General features: G+C 38.1%; 1 protein-coding gene across 6 annotated transcripts in view; it reads right to left on the minus strand.

Annotated features, from left to right (window-relative positions):
• Vti1a (vesicle transport through interaction with t-SNAREs 1A) overlaps nucleotides 1-18,167 on the minus strand; it is a 363,959-nt gene that overhangs the window by 148,860 nt on the left and 196,932 nt on the right. For 5 of the 6 annotated variants that reach the window (XM_033761429.1, XM_033761430.1, XM_010634613.3 and 2 more), the window contains 2 exons: nucleotides 4,009-4,079; nucleotides 3,274-3,335 (listed from right to left, as the gene is read on the minus strand). In XM_033761429.1, coding sequence (XP_033617320.1) covers nucleotides 3,274-3,335; nucleotides 4,009-4,079 — 133 coding nt within the window. Of the gene's footprint in view, nucleotides 1-3,262; nucleotides 3,336-4,008; nucleotides 4,080-18,167 lie in introns of those variants that run through there. The other variant, XM_033761431.1, reaches the window with a different exon arrangement.

Below are 18,167 nucleotides of genomic sequence, written 5' to 3' on the forward strand. Positions count from 1 at the left end.
GACAACCAAGTATAACAATCAGATTGTGTGAAAGTCACTGAAAAATCCACTTGTGGCCCCAGTTACCACACAAATGTTCATTTGTTTCATGGCCATTTTCATTATTATCTGAATTCCACTTGATGTAAACTCTGTCTACAGAGCCAGGGAATGAATGGTTTTCCCCTCGGGAGTTCCTTCTCATATGTCGAGATAGAAGAAAAATTACTTTCTAGAAAATCAGCTGTGGCTTCACTGTGATGTCACGTTTTACTATTATGATTTTGAATTGGCCAGTTTTCTCCTTTGTCTTCTTTCTTTTGGTGCTATAATACCGTTCACAAAAAAAAAAAAAAAAAAAAAAAAATTCTTTTTGACTGAATAAGTTGCTATCTCACTAACCTAGGCCTGTCTCGGTATTTTCTGTGTACTTTCGTTTTTTTCAAAACTTGTTTCGTGTTATGATTCCATAAGTCACATTATTTTTCAAACTGAAACCCAAATATTGGTTTTATTTCTATTTAAATCATATTGTCTATTGGTTGTCTATTGGTTGTCCTTTCAAATGGTCAACAAGGACTAATTAAAGTTGTAGAATCTATAATAGTTTCCTTGAGAACTAGTTAATTCTGTGAATTCCCACAGTATATTTTAATGCCCACATGTACTATTACATTGAAACATTCTGAAGGCAAGGATGAATGTGATTTCATTTCACAATTTCCCGTATGAGAGGTTATGGCATGGCATTTCTGTCCATTTTATAATATAAAACTGATAAACACTGAAAAACTAAAAACAATCCATAATATTCTTTTAAAAATAAAATGTCTTGGTTTGATATACTGTAGAGCATTTAGCATAGGAAAATAGACTTCCAGACATATTGTATGTAGGTAAGTAAATAGAGTGCACAAAGAGGACATTTGTTTCTTTCACATATTTGTGAAGGTGACAGATGAGCATGTGGTTCAATATTTTACTGTTTCTTAAATCAGAATCACCTGTTGACATGCAGCGGACCTATGTAGTTTTGGTAAAAACAAGAGTAAGGAAACCTGGCTTCCCTTTCTGAAATAAAACCTCACCAGTACCAGGAACGACTGCCATGCGAACAGCACGGGTATAATAGAGGATGCAAAATCAAAATATTTAATCAAAAACTCTGAGACACAAACCCTGATTCCATTTCTCCAGAGAATGCTTTCTAGGGAATAACCTGAAATAATGCAGTAAAGGAGTTGGCAAAAGGTTTTCTGCAGTTTTTCCAAGTTCAAAATACACTATCACATAGGACAGTAACTGGAAGCAAAACCAAAACCACTGCTATGCATTCGGTTCCCAGAGACCCAGTCAAGTTACGGCACTGACAGAAACACCTGGCCACCCCAGCTGTGCCCGGTGAAAAATGCTGTCACTTATATACACACAGGTGTACGGAAGGGCTCCCTTAGCTCAGATGGAAAAGGTGATGTCCATCTGGGCTGTTTACTTCTGTTTAAATGCTACAAAAATCCTAAAAGGGGTTAAGTCGGTGACGGAATGAGTTGCCTACAAAGAGAAGCCAGAGTAGATTTCACCAGAGTAATTTTCTTCTGTAGGCTTCTGAAGCTGTGTTAGTACGATCTCCCTACAGAAAGCCCAGTCAAAGGTGGCAAGAGTTGTTTGTGCTTCTCCTCCACCAAATGACTTGCAAATTTATTCAAACACAATATGAGGGGATGCTTTATTTGTTGAAATAACTGTCTGCAGTGTCCTGTGCTGAAGGGTGAGGTACATCAAGCAGAAACACGGGCAGAAATACATTGGTTTAGAAACTCATAAATCCTTATTTGAATCTGCCAACCTGAAAGCCACGTAGAGCCTGAATAAACTATTTTTCCTAAATGCTACATCTGATTAAGCCATACCATTAAATGACAGCTGAACTTTAACATTAATATGATATTATTGAAATAACCACATGATTTTTTTTACACTAAAAATGATGAATGATTTCTGGACAGCTCAATTGACATAAAGCAGGAGGACTCTTTAATGAGATTTGGCAAAATGGAGACATATGCAGACTATTTGTTACAGCTCACATTCAGGGACCCTCCCTGAGATGCTACAGAGGTTTTTTTCCCCCTTTCTTTTTTTATTGTCTTTTAGCATTGAAGCATTCCTTTCTATCGCCAGTTCCCTTCTCTATGGATTCTGAGATTTTACGAGGTCATTTATATATCACTCTTAATTAGAGAATTCGGTGATTTATGGTCCTGAGTTGGGACACTGTGTCTAGGGAGAGGAGGGGAGGTCAGATCTTTGGCTGGCAGCATCCTCAGGCTCACTAGCGATCAGGCTGATAGAGGAACCATGTCAGCCTTGAAGATGGAATAATTATACATTGAGTTGCTTCTTATGTAATAAATTTCTGGCACAGCAAACATAGTTTTAGCAAGTTCCTGTGTATGGGTTTAGGATCAGAGAAGGCTTTGGTTATTTTTAAATAGTTGTCTCTATAGTGGCAACTATAAAGATTTTCTTTTTTCAAATTCAATTAAGCTCTGCAGAGGCCATTTTCAAGATTTCTCATTCACTCTTCTGTCCCCAGTTCCAAACTGGCATCATCGTGCTGGATGATAAATACTCTTATTTAGTAGATTCTGAGGATAAAATAATTCTGTGCCAAATATATTTATACAGAATATTAACTACCTTCATTCAGTTATCTTTTTATATTCTCTCAAATAGTTTCCATCAAAGTTTACTTACATATATAAAATATAAAGGTTTGTTTGCTGGCACATATGAATTTAAATCATTCAGGTGATCTTGACATTTTATAAATCATCTTAACTATAGACATCAAGTGAAAATGTTTCCCTAAACAGCGTCCCTTGGTGAAATGAAAATGTGGCAACAGAGGGCAAAGCTGACACCAAGCGCACTCCCGACGTGGGCAGGCCTGCGCTCCCTCTATCCACACAGAAAATAAAGTCAGCCAGCTCCTGCCATGGGGCCTTCCCCAGGCTATGAAAAATACCTCGTGTCTAACCCTAATTCTCCCATAGCTTGAGGTAAACCTCCTAGCTCAGCCTTCTCTCTAATCGGAGTTACTCAGGATTTGTCTCCATCCAAACAAGAGTTAAAATCAGTGCTCTGTTATTTCAAAAGGGTCTTGACGTAGGGGACAAAGAACAGAAACTTGTAAGCCTGTACAATTTGCTGTTGCAACTGAATGGAAAAAAAAAAAACAGTTAAAAAAAAAAGAGTGGAAAGAGAGAGGATTGGTCCCTACCTTGCTCTTACCTTCGCAACATCCCCGTTAGAATCCTAGAGCTTTTCCCCAGGTTTGCATCTGTTTCCCGAAGCTAGGAGGAGAAAAGAACGGTAAAAATAAACTTTCATGCAGTTAGATTATTTCTAAAGCACACAGCAAGCAACAATTTTATATCATGACAGAAAATCCAAACAAAACGCTTACATGCACAAACATAAATATATTTCCAACACTCGCATAAACTGAAAATTTTACATTCAGAAAATAACACGTGGGAGGTAATCCAAAGAGCTTTAAAATGGATACTTGAACTGGATATAAAAGCAAACGTCTCACAGGCTGACAAGGTTCAACAGATGTCTGGCAATTGATCTCCAATGCAGAAATACGCAAAGTCAGTCCTGAACATGAAAATGGAAATGAAATGGAGCAAGGAAGGATGAGACATTAGTATTTTTGAGTCCTTGCTTGGCATGGCTGGCACACTCCAAAATCTCCCTCAATGGCTTTCTTCTCAGCCGCAGAACCAAGTAAAACTTCTACTTGTGGGCACTCGGGGTGGGCACAGGCAGATTCTGTTCGTCATCGCCGACCCTTTCTTTGCCTCTTTGCAGTCTTAGCATCCTTGTTCACCCCAGCAGGGTTTGCACACGCGTACTTGTATCTCTCATACGTCATTGTTATTGTCTGTGTGTATTCCACAGACCTTTTATTTTATGCCTGCTCACTTACTGAATATGTGAAAGACTGTCACTGGTACTTACTCTTTCACGTGCTCGCTGTATCTTTTCTCTGTCATGACTGAGGTTTTCCAACATTTCTTGGCCAATTTGTTCTATGGAAAAAAAAAATCTGTGAGGAAAGAGAATTTGGGGCACGTGCAAGAATGACCTTCAGAAGTACCACAGTGATGATCAGTGTAGAATTAAAGGTTAAGGTAGTGCACATTTTATATCAGGTATATATTTTAATTCCTGTACATGACCAAAAGCAATTTATAATTTGACCTATAGAACAAAACCAGCACAGCAGTAAAGATTCAGCAGTGATGCAATATACCTGGGACCACTCCAGCAAACTGCCAGCAAAACAGTCCCTTACTTTGTCACTATGGACTTTAGGCTTTGGTTTTGCAGGTTAAGGGTGATATTAACGTTTCTGCACCTTTTTGACTTCATTATTAGAGTCTGAATTCAGGTCCTCTTTGCTAAGCTGCACCCTTAGCCATTTTTTAATTTTAAAATTTAAGACAGGGTCTTGCTAAGTTGCCTCGGTTGGGCTCAAACTTGTGATCGTCCTCTCTTAGCTTCCCAGATGCTGGCATTGCAGGTGTCTCCACCACACCCCGCTGTGATTCAGAATAACTGTGATCTTACCACAGTCACCCTGTGTAGAAAATCCTCATATTCTCGCCTACTGCAGCTTCCTGGGAGAGGAATTATCTCCAGGGACCCACTCCCGAAGAAGCAAGGGCTGGCTTAATGTATCAGTTAGCTGTGGTAAATTCCAGAGTTGTCACAGTGGGGTGAGTTCCTTACCAAGTAGTGGAGGAAAGCTTAAGTTAAAGACCGGGTTTTCATCCTAGAACCACCAAACATTTATACTAATCTAGTTGGTTGGCATATGCATGACAAAGCCACACCGCTGAATTCCAATGATCATCTCATCTAGTCGCTCCTTTGACTGCAGGCCCTTATACAAGGCAGTTGGTCCATCCCAACTGCACAAACGTCCAGGTGCCTTGCACACACTGTTTTCAGACTCATTCCTCATATCTAGGAGGTGCCTTACTCTGTAAAACAATGATGCCAATCTGCCTTTCTTAGGATCTCGGTAGCTTATTTGACTAACACATTGTCCATCTCTCACTCTGTCTTCCTTCTTCTCCTGTATATCTCTTTACCCATACCTATAAAACAATCACCCCTGCCTTATAAATTTAGAAGAACATTCAACACGCGCCTTTTATAATAATAGCAAGTAATTTAATGAAGTCATTAAAAAAGCACCGCATAGCTAATTTGGCTCATGTAAAGACACGGACAACCTCTGGGGGAGTGATTAGGCCAACAGAGTGCTCTGGCTGTGCGATCACACTGCTTGGGCCCACATCTTAGTGTCTACACTGACACTTAGAACTGTGTGGCCTCACTTTAACTTAGCTAGCTTTGCTATGCCTCAGCTTCTCAATCTCTAAAACAGAAATATTAATAGAACTAGTACAACATAGGGATTCTATAAGGGTTCAATAAAATACGTGACTGGCCCACAACAATTATAATAAGAATTAATTGACTGAGGTGGTTGGTATTGAAAAAAAAACCAGTGGACTATTAGACTTTGAGATCTGTTCCTGTCCTAGCTACAGACACAACATTCATTCTGATGTAACAATTAAATGAATGATATAACGATTAAATGAGCTAAATTAAGTAAAGATATGGAAGCTGTAGGGTACCATACACATGACACTGCAAGATTTAAAGCATTCAACAAAAAATCACCAAGTCCCTCTCTGTACCAGTGACACAGAGTTTACACGTGTGTGCTTCTATGTCAGTAGTGACGACTTAGCAGAGACAAATACTTCAGCAGGGCTTGTATTTTATGGCGCATCAGAAAAAAAGACTGCATTATTACTTGCGTAATAGAAAATCCAACTCATAAAAAACAGTTACATACAATATTATAAACATACTTTTGACACCATACAAACTTTGACAACTCTTCCCTGGTATAGTACATTCTGGTAAAGTAACTCCTCTTAGATTTACTTGAGTTTATAGTACAAACTTCGTACAATTTATCTTTAAGGTAAAATAGTCTAAGTTTATGTAGCTCCCAGTGGAGGCATCATAAAAGCAGAAGTCAAAGAAGGATAAAAGATTTAGAGTTAAACTTTTGTCTTTTTTATTTTTTGGCATAAAAATTACAGTATTTGATTTTGTCATACATTTTTTTTCTTTTTTTTGGTACAGGGGATTGAACTCTGGCCCTTATGCTTGCGAGGCAGGCACTGGAACCACTGAGCTAAATCCCCGGCCCTGTCATACTATTTTTGTATGCTGCATTCCTTTAATCAGTATGACAATTTTAATTCATTTAAACTTAAAATCTCTAATATCTATGAGCATCATTAAGCCTGTCATTACTTCAGCAAAATACTATTGGTAAAATATTTATCAAGATTGGTGGTATTATAATATGTGATTTCAAGGGAATAGAAAATAGGACATTACTACTGAGTCTGTGGTCAGCACAGTGTCCCAAGGGAGGGTGCATGAGAAGAATGAAGACGTGAAAGAATGAAATAGAGTGAAAAATGAAGTATTGAAAGGAATGTGACCTATTCTGGCTCTCAAAGTCTATTGAGTATGGCACGGGAGCAGGAAATACTAGAAAGCAGATCCCCAATCCTATCAGGTTTGGCAGAGGAAAAACAGTATTCTTAATATATCTATAGTTTGCTATGGAAGGAATCAATGGAACAAGAGCGAAAGAGGGCTTCTTAAAGACATAAGCCACTAGACAATCTCTTCCCTTGAGTGAAACAGCTCAGCATCCCAAGTGTTAACCCCATTTGGCAAGAGTGCACACCCTGTTCTTAACGCCCAAATGCCAGGTGTTCGTTGCAAGCAGAATTCTGTTTTCTTTTCTCTGCTACTTTCCATTTGAAGGCTAAATAAAGTTATTACTATTTTTATTGTATGTCAAAGCAAGATGACAGATTTTAAATATGCATTACTGTGTTAGGTTAATTTTTCTTGAATTATTTAAGATATAAACATTTGTACGAAAATCAAAATAAAAACTCACAGGCCTAAGACAATGGCAAATATGATATAATGAGTGTAGAATTTTCAGGTTTTTTTGGCACATGTATATAATACATCATAATTCCTTTCTTCCTTCCCTCCCTCTGACTCCTCCTTCTCTTGATTCCCTTCTTCTTCCTCTTCCTCTGCCTCCACCTCCGCCTCCTCCTCCTCCTCTTCTTCTTTTTCTGTACCTGTGTGCAGTACTTAACATTTACCTTCCTCATGTGGAGTTCGTGCATGTGCGTAACACATCTTAATTCTGGTTTTCATCCCCGATCCCTGTCTTCCCTTCATTTCTTGATTCCCTTCTCCTTTGAGATAGATTTAGCTTCCTACTATCTATCTTTTACACTGTTGGTGAGAATGTAAACTAGTACCACCATTATGGAAATCAGTGTGGACATCAGTGTAGAGGTTCCTCAAAAACTGAAACCAGAAATTCCATTTGACCCAGCTACTCCCCTTCCAGGTATCTTTCTAAAAGGTGTGAAGACATCAAGTTACAGTGATGCACACATGCTCAGGTCCATAACAGTGCAATTCATAATAGCTAAATCTTGGAAGCAGCCTAGATGTTGTCAACAGATGAACAGACAAATGGAGTACAATTACAAAATGGAGCATGATTCTGCCATAAAGAAGGATAAACCTGAGTCATTTGTAGGAAAATGGATGTACCTCAAGACCATAATGTTAAGTGAAATAAAGCAGACGCAGACAATTAAATATCACATGGTTTTCCTTATATGAACAACCCAAAAGATAAATAAAGATAATTTTCAGTTCTTTTAAAATTATGTTTTTTTAATTGAAATAGCTGAATCTATCGAAGGAATATGAGAAATCATAAACTCTATACATGTATTTATAGCTCTTGAGATTAAGAAACAATGGGAAGAAAAAAAAAAGAACAGAACTGACTTTTATATGCTGGAAGTCTATATGTCAGTATGAGATGACAGATGAATTTTTGGAAGGAAGAGTTCCTTTCTGCTCTTCTGTCCTTTCCATAAAAGTCCTGGGATTACAGCTCTCAAACAATGAAGTGTTTCTACAGTTCCCCAGAATCAGTTGTCCTTGGTCCATTGTACTTTACTTTCTTTATATAAACTTTGGTAAGGATGTATTTCTCAACAAATTCTTTTAAAAACGAAGGCAGCCAGTTGGGTCTTCTTTCAATTGCTAAGAGAAGTAAGTTTATTTCCTGGCAGCCAAACACAACAGCAGCACTTTTAAGAGCAGGTGAAAGGCATTTACAATCACCAATGAGCTGTTTGCATATAGGGACTCTTGTAAAGTGTAGGAACACACAGCAATACCATAAAAGAGCTATTCTGAAGCATGTGTTTTCATATGTGGATTGCAAAATGCCAGCCAGACACATGACGGACATATTTCCTAACAGTTTCAAGTGTTGAATTTTGAACACAGCTTGGGAATTTCTAGTTAATGGGAAAAAAAAAAACTTGTTGCTTCAGAAAGCATAGCTTTTCCAGGAGGTCTCTGCTATAGAGTGGTTGGCTCACTGATTCTCCCGTTGCACACGTCCTTGGGTGCTGATTCTGGTATCACTCCCCAAGCAGACAGATCATCCTCAGTACTGGTGTCACTAGGGCATGGAGGCTTTTGGGTATCAGGCGCTGGAATGGTGGCACAGTGGAAAACACAATTGTCCCACCAACTTCCATTATTTGTAATTTGAGACACGTGAGGAACTTCTGCTTTCAGTTAGAAATCAGCATAATCTATTTCCGATTCTATTACTTTTTATACAGTGGTTAGATTGTAAAATTATGAGGTACAAAAAAGCAAGGAAAATAAAAGAATAATCAAAAGAAAAACCTCCTGTGTTAGCAGATCAGCAAATCCTAGTTAGTAGAGTTATCAGCTAAAGCTTTTAGAACAACTACTGTGACTGTTAAAGAATTTACAGGAAAAGGAAAATAATGGGTAAAATGGTGGAATGTTCAAAAATGAAAATGAAACTCTGAAATCAACTGAAATTCTAGAATAAAAAAATATAACACATGAAATTCATTAAGTGGATGGACCAAATATCCTTCACTATAGGAGAAAAGATTGTCCAAAATGAAGAGAGGCTAATAGATATTATCCAGGAGTAACTGAAGAATTGTCTTTTCTACTGTACCACCGTTCAGTGTTTAAAAACAAACAAATATGGCATTAATAATTTGCTCAAGGATGAGGAGTGGCCTTTTATGCATGTAATTAGAAACTTAGAAAAAGAGATTATTAGAGACACAGAATGGGATGAAGTAAATATTTGAAGGACTAAGAGCCCAAACTTACCAAACTGGATTATAGAAAAATCAATCACAGAACAAAGAAGTTTATCAAGTTCAGAACAAGATAAATATAATTAAAATCACACCTGGTCATAGTCAAATTTCTGAAAGCTGAAAATAAATAAAAGCAGTTGGTGGTGGTAGGGGAGACATCTAGGAGAGCAAGGATAAGAATGAAGGTTAAATTTTAACCAGAAACAAGGCAAGAAGATAATGGTACAACATTCTACAGCGCAGAAAGGAAAAAAAAAAAAAAGTCATGGTAATTCCACCTCCACCAAAAATACCTTTAAAGCCTGTTTTTTTTTGGTACTGGAGACTGAATTTGGGACCTTGTGTTTGTGAGGCAGGCGGCAGAACCACTGAGCTACATCCCGGCCCACAAAAATATCCTTAAAAAATAAAGGTGAAATAAAGATTTTTTTTTCATAACTGAAAATTAAGAGAATCATCAAGCAGAAATAAGCTATAAAAAACATTACAGGAAATTCTTTAGACAGAAGGAAAATGATAATGGGTGGAAAACTGAGTCTACAGAAAATAACAGTGAGCATGAGAAATGGTAAATCTGTGGATAAATATAAAAATACTGCTTTTTCTTTTATGTTCTTTAAAATAAAAACAACATATACAGAGATCAGACGTATGAAAATCTTAGCAAAAAAGATGAAGGAGAAGCAAACAGAAGCACATCGTTTTGGGATCCCTTCTGCAGATCAAAAAATATTTTAAAAAAATCTGTCTGCAGCGAACATGTACAGACATTTTCCTTGTCATCATTTCCTAAGCAACAGGACAGCAATTTATATAACAGTTACACTCTGTAACAGAGGAGATGGAACACGTACTGGAGGAAGTGACGCGGGTTATCTGGAAATACTATGCCACTTCGTGTAAGGCACTTACTTGCTCCTCCACAGATGTTGGTATCCATGGGAAGCTGGGAACCAATCCCACGTATGTACTGGAAACCGAGGGACAGCTGCACTGCCGCCTGGCTTTTATGATATATGTGAAATGGTGTAACATTTACTGAAAAGACGCAGTGAAAAGTTAGGGATGGAAACTAGTCTGTGAGCTTCTTGGGCTGTTATACCATGAACAGCCAGACGGGACCATCTACTTTTAAGTAAATTAAATTAAAAACCGAGGGTCTCATACTGGCCACATTTCAATGCCCAGTGGCTACACGTGGATGGTGGCTAATGTAATGGCTGATGCAGAAATAGTCATCTCTAGGATGATTTCTAAATTCTCGCTAAGACCCACTCCAAAGAAATTAAGTATTTACTTGATGTTAAATTCAGGGAAAACATTTCCCTTCTCTCAACCTATTTCCTTCAGTGCAGAGTAAGACTCTTAGACCGGATAATCTGTGGTGTCCATTCTAACCCTAAAACATTAGCACCCAATAGCTCTAAATGCTTAGTGCCTGTTTCTCTCCATAAGAAAACTAGAGCAGGAGGACTGAGTGCACTCTTATTCCTCTCTCCCATGACAATGTTTATTAAAAACAAACAAACAGAAAACCGACCCCAAATCAACACTTAAATACCTTTAAGCAGGTCATATAGTCTCCCGGTTGGCCCAGTTCTCAACGTTAGACTGCTTCTTACCTCAGCTGGTTGGTCTTTGAGAACATCTGCATTATATTGATAAGACTTTAACTGATTGATCAATTGATTCTTTATTTACAGTTTTTGAGACAGAGTATGTAGTCCAGGCTGGCCTTGTGGCGATCCTTGTGCCCCAGCCTCCTGCGTGCTGAGACTCCTGGCATGTGCCATTATGCCCGGCTTGATGATGACATTATTAAAGAAAATTATATTCATATAAATTTAAGGTAAGAGAGTATGTAGGACATAGGTTTGTCTGTTTGTGTGCTTTAAAACGTTTATGATTTAACATTACTTCCCTAGCAGCTGAGTATGTATCCTATTTTACTTGAAGACGATCACACCTATTATTAAGCAATTAAAAGAATCATCAGTGCTATTTTCATCAAAGTCATAGTAGCTGAGCTTCCCCTGAGTTACCTGGTTTTTGGTAGATAATTAAAATCACTATTCCTAGAGTTCTTAGACATCAGATGGTGAAGATGTGTGACCAATGGTAATATTCCAGAATGAGCAGGTACTATGCAAACTGATGTTACTAAACGAAGGGAACCATATTAATGACAGCTCCATTCAAAAATGGGAACGAATCCATTCTGTTCTACGAAACAAGACCAGACCAGCAGGAAGGACATTCCCTCTCCACAATTCAGTGAAGAATGCATGAGCCAGGAGTCGAAGCAGCAGAAAATTTGAATGGGTAGAACTGTTAAAACACATTCTCAAAGCTCGTTCTGGAATTTACCAAACGTACATTTACTCAACAGATGAGGGAGACCCATTCAGCATCAGCCAGCTCTCCAGGCTGAAAGAAACACTCATTTTCAAACAACAACGAAACCCAAAAAATGAAAAGGGCTGCAAAGTACTGATGAGTGACTGGATAGTAATTCAACAGCCTTTTTAGAAATCATTAGGAGAAGAGTGAATCACTACCTGTACCCTTTGTGAACTCTACACACATTTCTAGCACTGCACAAAGAGCATTCTAATTATCTGCTTATTTGAGAAGCCACTATAGGGTGAACTGTAGGACTCACGTGGCAAGCAAACGTGTTTTGCTTTTATGAAGTACTGTTAAGCATTTCTGAACAGGTTGGAAACAGTAAAAAACTTCTTAAGATGGGAAGTTTCACATAAAAAGGTGGACTTCTGGTTTATCTTGAGCACTGGAATACCTGGCAACCCCGAGTCCCCATTTTCACTTGGCAAGGGCAGGCTAGAACTGTGTGCTGGCTGCCCTCCTCTAGGACACAGGTGCCACCTAGTCTGCCACCTCCCCCTGGGCCCGCGGCCCTCACCGAGCTCCCCACATGGCTGTAGAGGAGTCTGTGACTCCTTGCTTTGATGGTGTTTCTTGTTAGACTGCAAACTGCTTTGAAGAGGAGGCCTTGTTAAGAGGGCTTATTCCTCTTACCACGTGTGGCTGTTTACGGCGCAGCACCTGACACAGGTGCTCAGGAAGGTGTCATTCTTGGGAACCACTGAACTTGGAAATATGATGGCCAAGTCTTCCATAGATTTGTAATAACAGAACCACAGACTTTTAGAACAAATGTAGGCTTGAAAAATTATTGCACAGATGAAGAAACTAGGATTCAAAGTATGTGTGTGTGACAGGGGACGGAGGTCACTCAGACCACACCGCTGATTCCTGACAGCTACAACAATGACCTAAGTCTCCGACTCTGAGGGCAGTGATCTTTGAGTTAAAAAAAAAAAGTATTTGGAAGTACTCTGTTCAAAATACATTACAATGCAAGTGATAAGGCATCTAATACCATACAGTTAAAATGTCACTGCCCAGGAAGGACTTTGCAGTTGCGTGTGTTGGTATACACCTGCAATTCCAGCACTCTGGGAGGCTGAGGCAGGAGGATCCTGTTCAAGCCTGGCCTGGGCAATTTAGTGACTTAGTGAGAGAAATGTCTCAACATGAAAAGGGGGTGGCTGGAGATGTAGCTCAAAGTGAAGGCCATGTGTTCAACCTCCAGTATGTTAACAAATAAAAAATAAACTGAGCCAGGAATGTAGCTCAGTGGTGCTGTGCCTGCCTGGCAAGTGTAAGGGCCTGAGTTCAATTCCTAGTACCAGAAGAAAAAAAAACAAAACAAAAAAACAAACAAAAGACAGGCTTTTGCAATAACACAAGTAAGAGAGAGATAGGAGGCAGCCTCTACAGTCCTAAAACATGATCAATCCCATGTAAAAACTACAGCACTCTACAGACAAATATTCTTTAATTTTAGGGCCTTGACTGGAACATATATTTTATATATAAATGTATATACTTATATATAAATATATACATACATACATATGCATAAACACACACATACACTTTAAGAGAGGTGGATTCTCTCACAGATCAAAATGCCTATGGTGAGGTGCTCACCGCACTGACCCTTTCTTCACTCTGTTCACAAGGGCAAGCAAGTCTGTTGCTCTTTTTTTTTCTGGTACTGGAGATCGAACTTGGGTCCTTCTGCTTGCAAGGTAGGCCTCGGAACTGCTGAGCTAAATCCCAGGCCCTTGTTGCTCTTAACAAATGCACCAGGTGAGATGGAAAGTTTAATCCATTTGAATGACTGTTAATATGCAAAGGAGGTAGTTAGGTGATGACATTCAGGCTTTCTCTTTCTTTTTCACACATACATGCACATGTATACACATGAGTAAATGCATGAAATAAAACATTTACTCAGCTTTCGGCTCAGTGTTCTGGAATGAAAATGAGTAGAAAAAATAATAGAAACTCAAGTGTCCTATGTGAGTAAAGGATAACTTGAATTTCTGGCCTTTGACCTTTCTTTTCTTGATTTATTATTATTTTTTCTGGTCCTAATCCTGCTCTTCATTTGCATTGAAACTAAAAGAGAAAAATGGCCTCAGGAATGACATCACCTCTCTACTTCTAATTTGGGTGTGCGGCTAAAATGCACACTACTCTGTAAACACACGAGTGGGTAGCAGACATACATACGTAGCTTAGACCTTCATGTTTAAACACTAAAAGTAACTGAGGTGACATCAGTTGGGAAGTATGAACGAGATTATCACTACAAAAGTATGTCACAGAGATTTAAAATTTTTTTATTGTAGTAAAATTCATGTAGCAGAAAATTGTTTTAAAGTGTAAAATTCAGAGGTATTTACCACACCCACATGTGCAACCATCATCTCTCTCTAGTCCCTAGATATATTCGTGATGCATAAAAGATCCCATGAGCACTTCCTAGTCCCCCCTTCACCTGCTGGCAACCATGAGCCTGCTTTTCTGTCTCTACAGATTTACCTATTCTGGATATGTCATATAAATAAATCAAACAATGAATAATCCATTTGTGTCTGGCTTCGTAGCTTAATGCTTTCAAGGTTTATTCATGTTGTAGCCCATATCATTCCTTTGTTTGGCTGAATAGTATTCTATTGTAGAGATATGCCATATTTAAAAATTTTTTTTTTAAATTTTTTGTGTTTTGAGACAGGGTCTCACTATGCAGTTGAGACTGACCTGAAACTCACTATGTAGCCCAGGCTGGTCTCAAACTCACAGCGATCCTCCTGCCTCAGCCTCCCCAGTGCTGGGATTACGGGTATGCGCCACCACTCCCAGCTCAGATATGCCATATTTTGACTATCTCTTTCTCTGCTGATGGGTATGTTGACTGCATCTACGTTCATGCACTGTGAACAGTATTGCTATGAATGTTCTTACACGAGCATTTGTCTGAATATCTGTTGTCAGTACTTTTGGATGTATGCCTAGGAGTAGACTGCTGGCTCATATGGCTGTTGGTTAAAATTTTTGAGAACCTGCAAAACTGTTTCTAGAGTGCCTACACCATTTTACATTACCACTAGCAATCCATCAGGGCTCTAGTTTCCCTTGTTTTGATTTCAGCCTGTGAAGTAGTATTTCATTGTGGTGTTGATTTGCATATCCCTAGTGACTAATGATGTGGAATATATCTTCTTGTGATTATTGGCTATTTGTGTATCTTCTTTGGAGAAATGTCTATTCAAGTCTTTTGTCCATTTAAAAAACTTGGGTTCCTTGCTTGTCTTTTTGTTATTGAATTATAAAGGATATATGTGTAAATGTGTGTATAATATATATATGTTATAGATTCTAGTCCCTTATCAAATATGATTTGTAAATATTTTCTCATTCTCTTAGTTGTCTTTTCACTTTCTTGATAGTATTCTTACATACGAAAAAGTATGTCACTCTGATAAAGTCCAATTTGTCTATTTTTTCTTTTATTGCTTTTACTTTTGGGGTCAAGAATCCATTGCTACAGCCAGGCCTTGAAGATTTATGTCTGGAGTTTCTTCCAACATTTTTATCGTTTTAATTCTTTCACTTAGGTCTTTCATCCATCTTGATTAAATTTTTGTATATTTTGTGAGGTAAGGGACCTAGAGCTATTTTTTTGGTACCAAGGACCGAACTCAGGACCTTGTGCTTGTGAGGCAGGCTTGGTACCACTGAGCTAAATCCCTGGCCTGAGCTTTTTTTTTGGTACCGGGGATCAAACTTGTGCCCTAGTGCTTGCAAGGCAGGTGGCGGAACCACTGGGCCAAATCCCCGTCCCGGCCTGAGCTATTTTTGATTCACGCAGAATATTTAGAAGTCATCTGGAAGAAGTTACCTTCTTTGTATATATTTTATAATTTAAAAAAAAAATCTCATTTTTACCCTCAACTCAAGGCATGGGCAAATGTTTACCCTGATTTATAAATTAAAATATAATAGGTTTTATCCAGCATTTCTTCATATTTTGACTTTTCTGAACACACAGAAAGAAGACACCTAGATTAAGATAGGAGGATGAAGCATGGATATATTGAAGGAATGAAAAAAGAAAAAGAAAGTTATCAGGTCTGAAGACATACAGGACACTGGGTACAAAGAATAGCTCTTGCACATTAATGTTTTTGTCACTGGTAGGAAAATGGAGGGAACTGGAGATCGTTATGTCAAGTGAAATAAGCCAGACTCAGAAGACAAATACTGTGCATTCTGTGTAATATACGGCACCTAAAAAAGATGACATGAAAGTAGAAGGGAGACTAACTAGACCAAAGAAGGGAATAAGGAGGAGGGCACAAGAAGTGAAAGGAAGGTAAGGGAGGGGTGGATATGATCAAATATATTATACACATTGAAATCCAATATTTTATCAAGTTGATAGGCACTAACAGAGAAAGATAAAGTGTTTGTGAATTTGAGCATCAAGAAACCCAAACTGGAGCCAGGTGTAGTGGTATAAACCTATAAATGTAGCACTTCAGTGGGCGGATGCAGGAGAATTTCAAGTTCAAGCCCAGCTTGGGTAACTTGGCAACTTAGTGAGACACTGTATCCTGGGCCAAGGACCCTGGGCTGAATCTTCAGTTCAAGGCAAGACAGAGAGACAGAGACAGAAACAGAGACAGAGACAGACAGAAAGACAAAGTGTAAACATTGGAGAAAAATCACACAGGATGTTACAAATGAGAAGGAAAATTGAGGAGGTGACAAAACTGACATTAAAGAAATTGGAGAAGAGATTAAAGTTTGAAAATAGAAGTTCAGAGGGATAAATCAGTTTCCTTAATTTTCCAACAAAATATCACCTCTTCTATTCACTTAGCCTAGTGCTGAGAACAAGGTCAAATACACACCATACCTACCACCACTTCTTACCTGGCAGATACCATTAATCTATCATGGTGCCCCAAACACATCATGCAGGAAACCCTCTCCGGAAATGCCCCAGGCACTCCACTCCAATTGACTGGGGTTGGCACGCGGATAAGACCTGTTTGCTACTGTGAGTCTGTTGACCGGGGTCTTTTCTCAGTTGACAATGAAAACTTGACAACTGATAATTTTTTCAATTCTCCATCTTTCAGCTTCCAACTAGTATTCTCACTTTCACTTTTTTTTTGCATTTATGCATGAGTAAAGTGACTGAAATTTGAACCTCCGTGATTAAGATTCTTATTTGGTAGAATATACCAGAATTGTTTATAGAACTTTCAATAGAGCTGGGTAGACCTTACTGCAGATTGACTACATTAGACTGCCAGCAGTGAGGCAAAGGCAAGTATACTGAAACAATTTTCCATAAGCCTGGTAAACATCCTATTACAGACAAGTAATCTTATTTTTCTGCTTAATCACAATCATTTTTATTTTTCTTCTGTTTTCGCTGTATTCACTGGTATGCTCTTAGGGTTTGTTCTCAGGATTTTTAATATAATGGATGACATTAATTGATCACTCAATAATACATTTTACATATTTTTAATTATTAATTGGTTGTGGTCCATAATCTGAATGAATATTGAACAATGGAATTTGCTATGATTTGTTAAATGATGCTCCTTTTTTTATGGCTTTAAAAATTTTTCAGCCTGGGATTTAGCTCAGTGGTTTTGTTGACTGCCTTACAAGTGCAAGGGCCCGAGTACTAGCCCAGCAACAAAGAAAAAAATTTTTTTTTCTTAGACATGTTTCTAGTACACACTGATTACATTCATTGCAGGGAATTGGTACGTGTACATAACACATCTCAGCTCTTTTTTTTTCCCTTGCCTTCACCCCTCCTTGTATTTTGCTAGCATCAGATTCATTTCATTTATCTTGTAAGCCCTTACAGAATTAATTACATATATAGATTAACAACCAGACTAACTCCCCAAAACATATAAAACACATAAGACAATTATACTAAATCAAAGTATACTTTTAGATGCACTATTCATACTGAATTACAATCATTTTTTTCTTTTTTCCTATTGTCTGTCTTTTATTTTGTACTTTATTTAAATATTGAGATTTTCATATGAGAGAAACCATGTGATATTGAAACTTGTGTGTTTGATTTACTTTACTTAACATTATGGTCTCAAGGTGCATCTGTTTTTATATAAATGACTCAATTTTATCCTTTATGGCAGAGCAGGACTACCAGCCTTAATTCCTCAATATCCTTGTTTCATGTACCCGACTCTGATGCATAATTTTATCCCCTTAATAGGGGCCTTTGGAACTCATAAGATTTATATATGAAATTAGGAAACAAAGACTGTTTCTATGTTATTTTAATCAAGCCAATTTCAAGGAGGGAACTCATTATATTTTTTAGGTACTCAAAGTTTACCACCACACTTTCTTTACTCCTGGGTTAAA

Source organism: Fukomys damarensis, unplaced genomic scaffold, assembly GCF_012274545.1.
Source record: "Fukomys damarensis isolate Sample0158 unplaced genomic scaffold, DMR_v1.0_HiC HiC_scaffold_8, whole genome shotgun sequence".
In the NCBI taxonomy this organism is placed as follows: Eukaryota; Metazoa; Chordata; class Mammalia; order Rodentia; family Bathyergidae; genus Fukomys; species Fukomys damarensis.